This window comes from Podarcis liolepis, assembly GCF_965112155.1.
Source record: "Podarcis liolepis genome assembly, chromosome: Z".
NCBI lineage: Eukaryota > Metazoa > Chordata > Lepidosauria > Squamata > Lacertidae > Podarcis > Podarcis liolepis.
Window position 1 is genome coordinate 258,055 of NC_139570.1, and position 15,911 is coordinate 273,965.

Sequence of the window (15,911 nt, forward strand, 5' to 3'; positions counted from 1 at the left end):
AGCTTCCTCTTTAGCTGTGCACAACCTCTCCAGCCGGGAGAGGCTGCGCGAGCTTGCGGGGCTGGGGAGCGGCAACCTCGCCTTTGCTCCCAGAGCTTGCGGGGCTGGGGACTTCAGGCTTGCGGATAGCTGCCTGAAGCTTGGGGAGCACAGCGGGAGTTGACGCTGCGCTCCCCAGGCTACAGGCTGCTATCCGCAAGCCTTCGGAGCCTGGCAGGAACTCCCGCCGCGCTCATAAGTCTTGCGGATAGCTGCCTGAAGCCCGGGGAGCGCAGTGGGAGTTGGCGCTGCGCTCCCCGGGCTTCAGGCTGCTATCCGCAAGTCTTCGGAGCTCTCCAAAGGCTTGCAGATAAAATGTATAATCAACTACTGGACTGGGAAACTAAAGATGAGAAGGTGAAAGGTGTTATAGTTAAATGGTCTAGAGACTTGGGGTATAATTTAGAACATGATAGTTGGGAGAAGTTATGGAAGAGTGGAATGAAGTTCACAGCTTGTGCCACTCTCCGAGAAAATTTAGAAAAAATGATGTATCGTTGGTACATCACCCCGGCAAGACTGGGAAAGATGTACAAGACCGGAGATAGCACATGCTGGAAATGCAAAACAACAGAAGGTAACTTTTTCCACATGTGGTGGACCTGTGACGAGGTAAAAAGATTTTGGGGACAAATTTATGATGAATTAAAGAAAATATTGAAATATACCTTCCCCAAAAAACCTGAAGCGTTCCTCCTAGGTATGATCGGAGGGGAGATCAAAAGTGAAGACCAAACATTTTTCCAATATGCAACGGTCGCGGCGAGGATTCTGTTAGCGCAAAACTGGAAAACCCCTAATATCCCCACGGTTAAAGAATGGCGGATGAAATTATTTGAGTATATTGAATTAGCGAGATTGACACAGAGGATCAGGTATCAAAAAAATGTAAAGTTAAAAAATGATTGGGATAAATTTTTAAATTATATGGAAGATAATTTGGGAATTAAAAAAATAACAGTGGACGGAATGTAAAACCTGCAATGTATAGAGTTATTATAATATAACTGCAGAATGGGTATTAGTTTATTCAACCTAAACCGAGATGGAAGGAAGCCAATGTGCAATGTTTGTAAGTGTGTCTTTTTCTTATATTCATTTTCTTTGCTTTCTTTTTCTTTCTTTATTTCTCTTTTATGTATTTACTTTCTCTTTTAAGTGTTTGTATGCTCTGGCTGATGTGATTTGTAAGAACTAATAAAGGAATAAAATTTTTTTTTAAAAAAACAAAGGCTTGCAGATAGCTGCCTGAAGCCAGGAGAGCGAGAGGGGTCGGTGCGCACCGACCCCTCTCACTCTCCAGGCTTCAGCGAAAGCCTGCATTCGCTCCATAGGATGCGCACACACACACACACACACACACACTTCCCCTTCATTTTTGGAGAGGAAAAAGTGTCCTATAGAGCGAAAAATACGGTACATTAAAACATCAATCACTCAAAACTCAAAGGGTGGGGATTGATGTCCCTTTACATTGCCTGGAAGAAAGAGACGAGTTTGTGGTCAATATTTGCTATATGTCCTAATGTCAACCACTAGAACCTTTTGATCTCGGTTGGAAAACGGTTCAAAGTGTCCAAACGAAAAATTCTGTATATATAGGCAATTCTCAACTTAGCTTGGGGGTCACGTTTGCTTAAATGGCATCTTGTGAAACCACTTTGGGGATGAGGGAGAGTGGGATCGCCAAAGGCACATGGCCCTTTAATTTTTTTTAATTCCGGGAAGTTTTAAATGACTGATATTTAAAAGTATTTTTAATCTTTTGTTGGAAGCTGTCCAGAGTGGCTTACTATTATTAGCCAAGCATGTCAAGCTGAATGTGTGCAGGTGAAATGTGCGTCAGCTGTGAGTTACATCTTTTATGGCAAACGTCTGCTTCAGAGTATATGATGAAGTGTGTATTACACATGAAAGCTCATACCTTGAAAGCTTATGTTTAGTTGATCTTAAGGTTGCCTACCCCTGCTCTTATTATGGACAAGTGGAGGAAGGTTTTCTTTTTGGAGTGATAAAATGTGTTTTATTTACAGAAAGGTTCAACCTTGCTGGCATCCTCTTAATATTGACAATGGGGAGGAAGGCTTCATTTTTGGAATAATAACTTTTCAGAGTCCTTTTTACAGTTCTGTCTAAAATGACTGATTTGGTTCTACTATTAGAAATACATAGACCGATAATTATGAAATCATGGTGAGGTTTCATAAGTTAACAGTTTATATTTGGACAACTCTTCTGCTGTATTTGATTGGAAGGAGAGAAAAACATTTCCTTCATAACAATTTAAACAATTTATTTAACTCAAAAATAACTTGGTAGCATATGTATCCATGTTTGTTAACTGATGCGGTTAACTTTTTTTAAAAATAAAAACAACAACAACCTTAGACTGAGTTTTAGCACACATGAAAATCTTAAAACAAATCCTTATTTCCTTCAGTCTAAGTTTATAGCCTTTGGACTATAACTTAAATAGAAAACTATCTTTAGAAAGATTTTTCCTCCAAAAGCATTTTATTTTAAAAGTCTGATTTTTATTTTATTTTTTAAATCATTGATTTTTATCTACCCTGAGTAGGAGCAGTCACCCTTAAGAAAAAGAGGCCGGAATGGGCCTGTATATATATGGCTTTTTTTCTTTCAATTCTCAAAGATTTTCACCTAGCTCAAGATTGTCATCTGAACAAGCCAAATGTTCAGCTCAGAATCAATCACTGTCAATCCATCGTTTGAAAAATAAGACTTTGGAGCCTTTTTGCCCCCAAATGAGAACTAGACGTTCCGTGTTGTTGACTGTAACTTTGGTCTAAGAAGCCATTTGGCGCCTAGCTTATATATCTGAGTTTCGAACACTATCTGGTATAGTATCAAATTGGTTGGGGTGGGCTGTATGTTCAGATTCCTGAATTTTGGCATTTGGACTAGAAGACTCTTCCAACTCTAGAATTCTAGGATTTTATGGCACTGGAAGGGATCGAATGAAATGAAAGGTGACTGATCCTTTTGACCATGGGTAGGCAAACTAAGGGCCAGGGGCCGGATGCGTCCTAATCACCTTCTCAATCCTGCCTTCGGATGGTCCGGGAATCAGTGTGTGTACATGAGTAGAATGTGTGCTTTTCTTTAAAATGCATCTCTGGGTGATTTGTGGTGCCTGCTTGGTGTTTTTGACACGAGTAGAACATGTTCTTTTATTTAAAATGCATTTGTGGGGTATAGGAATTTGTTCATTTCCCCCTCCTCCAAAATATAGTCCTGCCCACCACATAGTCTGAGGGACAGTGGACCAGCCCCCTGCAGAAAAAGTTTGCTGACCCCTGAAATAAGCATTTAATGCACAGTTGTCTTTTGTGTTTACTTGGGGAGTTCGACTTATCCCAGAGTTTCACTCACAAAATTGAGTCAAATGAAGCTTTCAAATCAATGAAGGTTGCGTAAAGCCCACCACACAGTTTCTTAGCATACTTTTCTATGAGATGTGCAGCAGCAGCAGCAGCAACAACAATTTATTATTTATACCCCACCCATCTGGCTCAGTTTCCCCAGCCCAGACTCAGGACCAGTTCATAATAATAATAATAATAATTTATTATTCTACCCCACCCATCATCCCCCCCCCAAAAATATAGTCCGCCCCCCCACAAAGTCTGAGGGACAGTGGGCCGACCCCTTGCTGAAAAAGTTTGCTGACCACTGGTGTAGCCTGTATGGCTTCCCCAGCTGCCTACATGCAGCTCATTCCTGTTGCCCTCTTCCCAATGCTTCTACGTCAAAGAAGGTCAGAAGGCGCCCAACATGATCGCGCCTTCCACCAGATTATATACCTTAAAGCAGGCTTCCTCAAACTTGGCACTCCAGATGTTTTTGGCCTACTACCATCATACCTAGCTTGCAGGACCAGCAGTCAGGGGTGATGGGCACTGTAGTCTCCAAACAGCAGGAGGGCCAAGTTTGGCTGCCACTGCTCTAGATCGGGCATGGCCCAACTCGGCCCTCTAGCTGTTTGGAGACTACAACTCCAATCGACCCTAGCTAACAGGACCAAGGGTCAGGGATGATGGGAATTGTAGTTTGCTGACCCCTGCTTTTGACATTTAGCTGATCTGTTTGTGTTCTCCTGGCAGACCCCCTTAGGGTTTTGCATCACGCCAAGCATTTCACCTTTTTATTTGCACACTGCCATCTGTCCTCTTTTGCCTCCCCTCTTCTAACTTTTTGTTTCCCCCCTCCAAATGTCTTGGTGATCCTTCAGAACCAACAAAACGTCTGCTTTCCTTCCAAGGGCTGGCAGAGTTGGCTCACCGGGAGTACCAGGCAGGAGACTTTGAAGCGGCTGAGAGGCACTGCATGCAACTGTGGAGACAAGAGCCCGACAACACCGGCGTCCTGTTGCTGCTCTCATCCATTCACTTTCAATGTCGCAGGCTGGACAGGTAGGAGGTTGGGGCCTTTCAAAGTAATAATAATAAAACCATAATACATTTCATTTGTATCCCACCCTCCCCTGCTGAAACTGGGCACAGAGTGGCTAACAGGCATCCTCAACCTCAGCCCTCAGATGTTTTTTGGCCTACAACTCCCTAGTTAGCGGGACCAGTGGTCAGGGATGCTGGGAATTGTAGTTTCAAAACAGCAGGAGGGCTGAGGTTGAGGAACCCTGGGTTAACATCATAGAAATAATAAAATAAAATAAAAGGTCCAGTGGCACCTTAGAGACCAACTCAGTTTGTTCTGGGTCTAAGCTTTATGTGGGCATGTGCCCTTCTTCAGATACACAGAAACCGAAGTCTAGTATGAAAGAGGCCTCCCAGCGTTCTCACAGGCCCATATAAGAGCAGCACAAACAGTTGGGCCTGACGAGCGTTTACTGTTCCCAACCCTAATCCTGCGGAAAGGCATCTAATTGGATTTGAATTTGATTCTGACTTGTTTTCAGGAGGTAATTTCGTTATTGCTTGATTTTATACCAGTGTTACCTATTTGGTGTTAGCCTCCCTGAGTCCAGGTTCGGACGGGGAGGGCTGGATACAAATAAAAGTTTATTATTTATTATTATTAACCAGACCCTGATAGATAGTGGGAGGGTGGGGCGGGGTTTTTCCCCAAAGGGTAGTAGGACTCAATGGGTATGGTCAACCTGTGGGTGACTGTGAACGACTGCAATTAGTCCGATAGGAAAAAGCAAGGGAGAGTACGCAGATGACCAAAAATAGCCAAAAATAAATAAATAAAAATAAAAAATTGCCCAGTAGCACCTTAGAGACCAACTCAGTTTGTTCTTGGTCGAAGCTTTTGTGTGCAGGCGCCCTTCTTTAGATACAGTCCCCAGACCTGATATATTGTGGGAAGGTGGGGTGGGGTATTTCTCAGAACGGTAGTAGGAGATGGGTGATTTTATGGTTCCCAAAAGGAAGCCTTCCTCTGCTTGTCCATATTGAGAGGATGCCAGCAAAGCTGAACCTTTTCCTAAAAAAGGATTACAGACCTGTGCCTCCATGATTGACATCTTCTTAATACTTGTAGTCAATAATAATAACAACACTTGGCTGTTGTGTGCAGGCAGACTTCTTCAGATACACTGAAGCGGAAGTCCCCAGACCCTGATATATAGTGGGAGGGGAGTCCCCAGACCCTGATAAATAGAGGGAGGGGAGTGCCCAGACCCTGATATATAGAGGGAGGGGAGTGCCCAGACCCTGATATATAGAGGGAGGGGAGTGCCCAGACCCTGATATATAGAGGGAGGGGAGTGCCCAGACCCTGATATATAGAGGGAGGGGAGTCCACAGACCCTGATATATAGAGGGAGGGGAGTCCCCAGACCCTGATATATAGAAGGAGGGGAGTCCCCAGACCCTGATATATAGAGGGAGGGGAGTCCCCAGACCCTGATATATAGAGGGAGTCCCCAGACGCTGATATATAGAGGGAGGGGAGTGCCCAGACCCTGATATATAGAGGGAGGGGAGTGCCCAGACCCTGATATATAGAGGGAGGGGAGTCCCCAGACCCTGATATATAGAGGGAGGGGAGTCCCCAGATCCTGATATATAGAAGGAGGGGGGTGCCCAGACCCTGATATATAGAGGGAGGGGAGTCCCCAGACCCTGATATATAGAGGGAGGGGAGTGCCCAGACCCTGATATATAGAGGGAGGGGAGTGCCCAGACCCTGATATATAGAGGGAGGGGAGTCCCCAGACCCTGATATATAGAGGGAGGGGAGTCCCCAGACCCTGATATATAGAAGGAGGGGAATCCCCAGATCCTGATATATAGAGGGAGGGGAGTGCCCAGACCCTGATATATAGAGGGAGGGGAGTGCCCAGACCCTGATATATAGAGGGAGGGGAGTCCCCAGACCCTGATATATAGAAGGAGGGGAGTGCCCAGACCCTGATATATAGAGGGAGGGGAGTCCCCAGACCCTGATATATAGAGGGAGGGAGGGGAGTCCCCAGACCCTGATATATAGAGGGAGGGAGGGGAGTCCCCAGACCCTGATATATAGAAGGAGGGGAGTCCCCAGACCCTGATATATAGAGGGAGGGGAATCCCCAGACCCTGATATATAGAGGGAGGGGAGTCCCCAGACCCTGATATATAGAAGGAGGGGAGTCCCCAGACCCTGATATATAGTGGGAGGGTGGGGCGGGGGTTTTCTCTGAAGAGTAGTAGGACTCAGTGGGTATGGTCAACCTGTTGGCAACTGTGAACGACTGCAATTAGTCCTGCAGGAAAATGCAAGGGATGGTTTGCAGATGACCAAAAATAGCTTTAGCTTATGCAATGAGACAAGAATCCAATATTTCTAGTCAGACCAGGTCTCTCCATAGTTTTCAGTTTAGTAATAAGTTGCAATTCAGCAAGTTGTAAACTCCATAATTTGCCGTTTAGTGATAAGTTGACTTATCATTAAACTGCAAACTATGGAGAGACCTGGTCTTAATAGAGATATTGGATTCTTGTCTCATTACATGTGCTAATCATTTGTATACTATTCCTTGCTTTCTCCTGTAGGACTAAAGTGGTACCTCAGGTTAAGAACTTAATTTGTTCTGGAGGTCCATCCTTAAGCTGAAACTGTTCTTAACCTGAAGTACTGTGTCCAAATTAACAAAAATTTTGTCAAAGAGATGTAAAACAGCAAGAATTGTCTCAAAACACATGATTGCCTCAAGATATCAAACTGGTGTGGGATTATTTGTATGTTGTGTGTATTATGAGTTATTATGTAGGAATGCTAAAATGTGTCTGACAGTATGTCATTTCCACAAAGGGGGGGACCCAATTATTGTGTGTAATTGTTTTTATGTTCAGTTTATGGTGTCTTCTTGTTTACACCCCAATGGAGGATTCTCGTGCATTTTATGCTTTCTAATAGATCAGGCTATTGCGTAGTCCAATATTATGACCACATTTCCTTGTCCCCCCTGGCACTTTGCCAACCTTCCCTACCCATTTTAAAATGGGTTAAAACTCGCTTTACCAAGGAGAAGTTTCAAGATCCATGAAACACCAGATTCATGAAGGCATATATGCCTTGATTTAGCAGGAATGATCCCTTATAGAGTTAAATTGACTAATTTGGACAAGTACCCTTTTTCCGGAATAGTGTTTTTTGTTTTGGTTTGGTTTGTTTGTTTGTTTGTTTTACAGATTGATTTGAAAAGTTGAGAACCATGGGGTTATAAAAATTCTAATTGGACTCAATTTGCATAAGGCAAGTGTATCCAGGCTGCAAGGGGACATGGGTGGCGCTGTGGAACCACAGAGCCTAGGACTTGCCGATCAGAACGTCGGTGGTTCGAATCCCCGCGACAGGGTGAGCTCCCGTTGCTCGGTCCCTGCTCCTGCCAACCTAGCAGTTCGAAAGCACCTCAAAGTGCAAGTAGCTAAATAGGTACCGCTCCGGCGGGAAGGTAAACAGCGTTTCCGTGCGCTACTCTGGTTCACCAGAAGCGGCTTAGTTATGCTAGCCACATGACCTGGAAGCTCTCTCGGCCAATAAAGCGAGATGAGCACCGCAACCCCAGAGTCGGTCACTACTGGACCTAATGGTCAGGGGTCCCTTTACCTTTTTATCCAGGCTGCAACTAGCTTTTTGGTCCCTTAAGAGCAAGTGAGCAATTTCCCATGAGTGGAAGACATGAGCCTTTGATAATAAAATCCCATAGAAAGGCCAAGGCAAAGACAAGGCTACGTGGCCAAAATGAAAGCCCTAAGGGGATTCATCAGGGATTGTTGTTGCTGTGGTATGGTGAAGCTAACTTTGACGCCTGAGAACATGCAAAAAAAGGCAGAAACAAAACAAACTGCATTTTTCAGTCATTAGTGGACCTTCCTGCTAAGTGTATAAAGCATAGACCACTATTGAGTAAAAGTTTCTCCCAAAGTGTTAGAATGCCACAAGTAATTTAGTAACAAAATGCAACATGTGTTATTTTTATGTGATATCCTATATTTACACAAAGGTATCCACTTACAACATGCCATGTTATTATTTGTGGGGCAAAAATTTTTAAGAAAAAATTACATCCTCAAAGGGGGGAATTGTTATAAGAATTTTAAGGTCTTAGATATATAATAAATGTTCATAAATGTACCAAAGAAACATGTACATAAATATATAAACCACATGTCTGGAGCAGCACAGGAATACAGTCCTGAAACCATTTTGACTCCCAAACTGACCAAATGTTTCTCTGCAAGGAGGGAGAGGGTGAGGGAACGTTCCCATTGTCTCATGAGTTAAGTGATTACCATCTCAAAGGAATGGCCAGACTATCAGGAAAGGCAATCAGATAAGGCATTATCAGATAACCTGGCATACAGGAGATAAACGAAGCACTCAGATTTCTGTTGACCGCCTTTTCTATGATGTAGGTATGATGTATCTGGGGGGTGGTCTTGGGCTGCACACCTTCTGTGATGTATGTATGATGTTTCTGGGGGTGGTCTTAAGCTCCAGGGCAGGGAATTTCAAAATGTCTATATAAGGGGAGGCACACCTTTGTTCTGGGTCCTCCTCACCTCTCCTGTGTGTGAGGGGAGTACCCTGTTGCAACAGCTTTAATAAAGATCAGGCTTACGAACTGCTTTACTTCTCAGTATTCTCTCATTGACCTCTGTTATTTTCTCCTACTGATGGAAAACCTACAAAGGACTCTATAAGGGCTCTTCTGTACCCCATAGGGGAATAAGGGCAGGTTTTGTTTAAAACAGTACCACTTTAGCTAATGGGCCTCCCGCAGCTGCTGTGCCGCTGCCGTGCATTTCTGCTCTCATCCTGAAGTAAAGGTCTTAACCCGAAGTACTGTTTCTGGATTAGCAAAGTCTGTAACCTGAAGCGTCTATAACCTGAAGCTTCTGTAACCCAAGGTGCCACTGTATTTGCAGTCCTTAACAGTCCTCAACAGGTTTACCATACCCATTGAGCCAATCACCCATCTCCTACTACCCTGACTTCTCTTTCGGTGTATCTGAAGAAGTGTGCATGTACACGAAAGCTCATACCAAGAACAAACTTAGTTGGCCTCTAAGGTGCTACTGGACAATTCTTTTTTATTTTTATATATATTTCGACTGTGTCAGACCAACACAGCTACCTACCTGAATCATATAAAGAATACAATATACATAAAAACAAGCAATCAAAAGATTAAAATGCATCCTAAAATTAATTCAAATAAATTGAAATTAAGATTAGACTGGATAAATGGCAATCCTCAGGTTAAAATCGAAAGCGGTTAATACTTGCCTGGATCAACTGTTTCCACTGATATTATAAGGACCTGTGAGTGGCCTGGGAAACCTCCGATCGATTATCCAACAACCAACATGAAAACAAGATTCCAAAGAATCTCCTGGGCTTGCTTTCTCCCCTTTGAGGGTCCTTTTGTTAACCATTTCCTCTGGCATATTTTATAATAATCCACATCTTTTACATCTCCATTATGTCCAAAAGTCAACATTAAACTACAAGTGTCATAGTCATCCTGCTAATGATTTTAGGCAGGGGTCAGCAAACTTTTTCAGCCGGGTGCCGGTCCACTGTCCCTCAGACCTTGGGGTGGCTGTATTTTTTTTGGGGGGGGGGAGAACAAATTCCTATGCCCCACAAGTAACTCAGAGATGCATTTTAAATAAAAGGACACATTCTACTCAAGTAAAAACACACTGATTCCTGGACTGGGCTGGATTTAGAAGGTGATTGGGTCAGATCTGGCCCCCAGGCACTAGTTTGCCTACCCATGATTTTAGCTGTCTACAATGGTTTTTAAGATATAGTAAATTATATATTTCTTCCATTGCTTATTGAAATTTTGGACTTATATTTTTACCCAGCCCATCTGACTGGGTTTCCCCAGCCTCTGGGTGGCTTCCAACAAAAGATTAAAAATACATTAAAACATCACTTTTTGTTTTAAAGTGTTTTAAAAGTGTTTTTACTTTTTATTTTGTTGTATCACCAGAAACGGTGGTTTTTTATCCATGTATTTTTATTTTATTTTGTTTTATTTTGGGTTGGGGTGGGATGGTTGTTGAGTGGGGTGGGGATTGGTTTTGTTTTGGGGTAATTGTTTGTTTGTTTGTTTGTTTGTTTGTTTGCTTTTATATTTTGTAAATGGAGGCGAGTATGAGGCTTGGGATTCCTACTGTGGAGGGGCGAGGGAGGTATGGCGGTGGGGGCAGATGTCATAGGCGAAGGGGATCGAGATACGGATATGCTCGTACCCCTTCCAATCTGCGCCCCATCCCGAGAGACGAGGGTAGGGTGAGCAAGGATTACTCACCTCCGTCACTGGTGTTGTGCAATGCCAGGTCTATAGGCAACAAAACCGCCACCCTGCGAGATTTCATCATCTCGCAGGGGGTCGACCTGGCTTGTGTGACGGAGACCTGGGTGCGCGAAGGGGATACTGTTACCTTACGAGAGATGGCGCCCCCGGGTTTTTCCGTCCTCCACCAGTCACGGACTGTGGGCCGGGGGGGAGGGGTGGCACTATTAATCCGGGAAGATTGTTCTTTCAGGGCTCTACCACCGCCATCGATCCCCGGCATTGAATGTGTTGGCCTAGTGTGGGGCTCCGAGGTGAGCTTGGCTGTCTGGCTGGTGTACCGGCCACCTAGCACACCAGCAGCCACCCTGTCAGGCCTGCTGGAGGCGGTGGCCGGCTGGGCCTTGGAGTTCCCTAACCTATTGGTATTGGGGGACTTCAACATCCATGCCGATGCCACTCCCTCCTCACAGGCTCTGGACCTGGTGTCTTCCATGGCGACACTAGGGCTCTCCCAGTTTGTTTCGGGCCCCACACATCAAGCAGGCCACACGCTGGATCTGATCTTTGGCGTCGGTATAGATGTGATCATGTTTCCTTCGATGAAGGTGCCATGGTCTGATCACTACGCTCTGAAAGCCAGGATTGACGTTCCACCCCCACCCTGCTTAGGTGGTGAGCCGATTTGGGCTCGCCCGCGGAGGCTGATGGACCCTGATAGATTCCGTCAAGCCTTGCGGGACCTTTCTCCCCCTGGCGACTCATTGACTGAGCTTGTTGAGGGCTGGAATACCCAGCTCCTGGCAGCCATCAATGAGATCGCACCTAAGCGCCCTCTGCGACCCCGCAGAAACCGGGCTCCCTGGTTTACTGAGGAGCTCCGGAAAATGAAGCGGGACCTCAGACGGCTAGAGCGAGTATGGCGGGGTGCCCGTGACGGAGCCTCAAGAACATCTTATAGGGTTTTAATGAAAACCTACGAGATGGCAGTGAAGGCCGCTAAGAAGTCCTACTTCTCGGCCTCCATTGCATCCGCTAGCTCTCACCCGCCACAATTATTTAGTATAATTCGGTCTTTAGCGTCCCTCGAAGGACAGCCAAATTTAAATAACAATTTGACACACAGCTGTGAGGCATTTGCGAGCTTTTTTGCGGAGAAGGTCCTGTCGCTCCGCCATGACCTCCCTGCCAAATTGGATACAATAAAGGAACTGGAGGCCCCTCGACTGTCCTCGGGTCCAGTATTGGACCACTTTGACCGGATATCCCCAGCCGATGTGGACAGACTCCTCCGAGCTGGAAAGCCCACCACTTGTCCTCTCGACCCGTGCCCGTCTTGGCTGATTAGAGCGTGTCCAGACGAGGTGTGGGCCCCCCTGGGGGATATCATCAATTTGTCCCTTGGCACCGGGACATTCCCAGGGGAACTGAAGGAGGCAGTGGTGCGTCCGCTCTTAAAGAAAACATCATTAGATCCCTTAGATCTATCCAATTACCGCCCAGTTTCGAATCTTCCATTCCTGGGTAAGGTGATTGAGAGAGCGGTTGCTGAACAGCTTGGTAGGTTTCTGGATGAAACATCGGCTCTGGATCCATTCCAGTCCGGCTTCCGTGCTGGTCATGGGACCGAGACGGCTCTGGTCGCCCTAACAGATGATCTTCGTAGACAGCTGGATCGAGGCTGGTTGGAGCTGCTGATTCTTCTAGATCTGTCAGCAGCTTTTGATATGGTCGATCATGAACTCCTGGACCACCGCCTTGCCAACGTGGGGATCCAGGGCACAGTCCTTCAATGGCTGCGCTCGTTTCTCTCTGGTCGGGGACAGAGGGTGGCGCTTGGGGGGGAACTGTCATCCCGCCACTCCTTGGTGTGTGGAGTGCCTCAGGGTGCGATTCTCTCCCCGATGCTTTTTAACATCTTTATGCGCCCCCTCGCCCAGCTTGTCCGGAGTTTTGGGCTGGGCTGCCATCAGTATGCTGATGACACCCAACTCTATCTGTTGATGGATGGCCATCCTGACTCGGCCCCAGACACACTGATCAGATGCTTGGAAGCTGTGGCTGGATGGTTACGTGGGAGCCGGTTGAAGTTAAATCCTTCGAAGACAGAGGTCCTCTGGCTGGGACGGGATGATATGGGATTGAGGGGGCAACTCCCATCTCTTGCGGGGGTGCAATTAGTGCCAGCACTGTCCGTTAAGAGTTTGGGTGTAATCTTCGATACCTCCCTCTCCATGGAGGCGCAGATTGCAGCTATAACAAAGGCGGCATTTTTTCATCTCCGCCAAGCTAAGCAGTTGGCTCCTTACCTCTCTCGCCCTGACCTAGCCACTGTGATCCACGCGACGGTCACCTCCAGACTGGATTATTGTAACTCGCTCTACGTGGGGCTGCCCTTGAGACTGACCCAGAAACTCCAGCGGGTGCAGAATGCCGCAGCGAGACTCTGTACGGGGTCTTCGCTGCGGGATCACATCCATCCGGTGCTATACCAGCTGCACTGGCTCCCGGTGGAGTACAGGATCAGGTTTAAGGTGCTGGTTTTAACCTTCAAAGCCCTACACGGCCTAGGACCCTCGTATCTACGGGACCGCCTCTCCTGGTATGTCCCACAGAGGAACTTACGGTCCTCAAATAAAAACATCTTGAAGGTCCCAGGCCACAGAGAGGTTAGGCTGGCCTCAACTAGAGCCAGGGCTTTTTCGGCTGCGGCTCCAACCTGGTGGAACGCTCTGTCACAAGAGACAAGGGCCCTGCAGGACTTGACATCTTTCCGCAGGGCCTGCAAGACAGAGCTGTTCCACCAGGCTTTTGGTTAGGGCACAGCCTGACTCCCTCCCTCGGCAATCTTTACAATACTTTAGTTTATGGTTGCCATCGATTTTGATTTTAATTAATTCTTATGCTGTTTTTATAATGTTGCACTATTTTAGTGTTGTTAGCCGCCCTGAGCCCGGCTTCGGCTGGGGAGGGCGGGATATAAATAAAATTTATTATTATTATTATTATTATTATTATTATTATTATTATTATTATCAGTCCTTCAAACCTTCCCCAAACAGGGTTGCTTTCAGATGTCTTCTAAATGTCCTATAGTTGTTTATTTCTTTGACATATGATGGGAGGGCGTTCCACAGGGCAGGTGCCACCACTGAGAAGGCCCTCTGCCTGGTTCCATCAACTTAATCTGCCATTCTTCTCTGCTAGGGACTTTGTCTTCTTTCTGTCTTTGGTCCATTAAGATCCGAGCAGCTGTGGTTGCATACATCAGTAATCTTTTCTGCTCCATTGGGATTTTGGCACCTAATTCAGAAGGTTTTTGACAGTGTGGTTGCAAGTGCAGGTGGATGTGGCAGAGAGCAGAGAAATGCAAATATTAAACTGAACATTCATCAGCTGGAACTCCTAATGGGTTCAGATGAAAAGAGTGGGCATCTTGTCAGGTTGCACAAAATGCAATTTACTTCTCCCACTGCTCAAGCAGAATTTGTTTGCCTCAAGCCAGGAATCATGGTTTTGTGTGGAAGTTCTGTAGATTTCTGTACACCATCAAATAATGTGATGGTGATGGTACCAAAGAGGGTTGAAAGTACCTATTATAAGGCACTTTTTATCATATGTGGTAGGAAAGTAAAATACTTAAAAACGTTTGGGAAATGATATATAATGAATTGAAAAAAGTGTTCAAAATTACATTTGTTAAAAAGCGAGAAGCCTTTTTGTTAGGCATCTCAGCTCAAGAACTACTGAAAGAGAAATGGAAAATATTCATGTATGCTACAACAGCGGCAAGAATTTTATTAGCTCAAGGTTGGAAGACTGAAGAAGTACCAACGAAAGAGCAGTGGCAAGAAAAACTAATGAACTATGCAGAATTAGCAAAGTTAACAGATAAGTTGCATGAAAAGAGATTTTAAAAATGAATGGGAATCTTTTACAACCTATTTACAAAAACAACATAAAGAAATGGATTCATTGGCAGGTTTTGAATAAACATTCACAATTTTATTTCATTATCATATGGAGGAAGATAAGGTAACAATATTTAAAGCACCGTATTTTTCGCCCTATAGGATGCACCTGCCCACAGGACGCACCTAGTTTTTTTGGGGGAAAATAAAAGTTAAAAAAATTTATTCCCCCCCCCAGGCCCGAGCTTCCCCAGCCCCCAGAACAGGCAGCACTCCGCAAGCTCCCACGGCTTGTGGAGAGCTGCGCGAAGCCTGGAGAGCGAGAGGGGTCAGTGCGCACCGACCCCTCTTGCTCTCTATGCTTCAGCGAAAGCCTGCATTTGCCCCGTAGGACGCACACGCATTTCCCCTTCATTTTTGGGGGTGAAAAAGTGTGTCCTATAGGGTGAAAAATATGGTACATCAACATGCAGAAAACAACACTGTTTGTAACAAACCAGAAATGGAAGATGAGGGAAGTTGCGGGGCGGGACAGAATGTAAAATGTAAAATTGAATCATTGTTGATTGTAATTGGTTATAAAAGAGGAAATTTTATATATATACAAAAATGAAAGTACCTATTAGATTAAATGCCAGATGATATTGCGTCCCCCCCAGGTCTGCTCACTTCAGCACTTTGGCAATCAAGCAGAATCCGCTGCTGGCCGAAGCCTACTCAAATCTGGGAAACGTGTACAAGGAACGGGGCCAACTGCAGGAGGCGATCGAGCACTATCGGCATGCCCTGCGCCTCAAGCCGGACTTCATTGACGGATACATCAACCTCGCCGCTGCTTTAGTTGCCGCAGGCGACATGGAAGGAGCGGTGCAGGCCTATGTCTCTGCCCTGCAGTACAACCCTGTAAGTTGAATTCCTCCGGGAGAAGGCTGAGTCCCCTCCGAAATCTTGAGTTGTGGTTTGAACAGTGCGATTCCGAAAGCAATTCCATTTTCAGATTTGAAAGCTTTGCAGCTGGCTCTTCTTATTCAGAAAGGCCAAGACTCTTAGGAAGTGGGACGCGGATGGCGCTGTGGTGCAAACCACAGCCTCTTGGGCTTGCCAGTCAGAAGGTCGACCAGTCCGAATCTCCACAACGGGGTGAGCACCCGTCGCGCGGTCCCAGCTCCTGCCGACCTAGC

At 45.7% G+C, this 15,911-nt stretch overlaps 1 protein-coding gene across 2 annotated transcripts in view; it reads left to right on the plus strand.

Moving 5' to 3' along the window:
- LOC310698757 (UDP-N-acetylglucosamine--peptide N-acetylglucosaminyltransferase 110 kDa subunit) overlaps nt 1–15,911 on the plus strand; it is a 77,918-nt gene that overhangs the window by 4,584 nt on the left and 57,423 nt on the right. The window contains exons 2-3 of one of the 2 annotated variants that reach the window (XM_083486302.1): nt 4,322–4,472; nt 15,390–15,633. In XM_083486302.1, the coding sequence (XP_083342428.1) occupies nt 4,322–4,472; nt 15,390–15,633 (395 nt within the window). Of the gene's footprint in view, nt 1–4,291; nt 4,473–15,389; nt 15,634–15,911 lie in introns of both variants that reach the window. The other variant, XM_083486301.1, reaches the window with a different exon arrangement.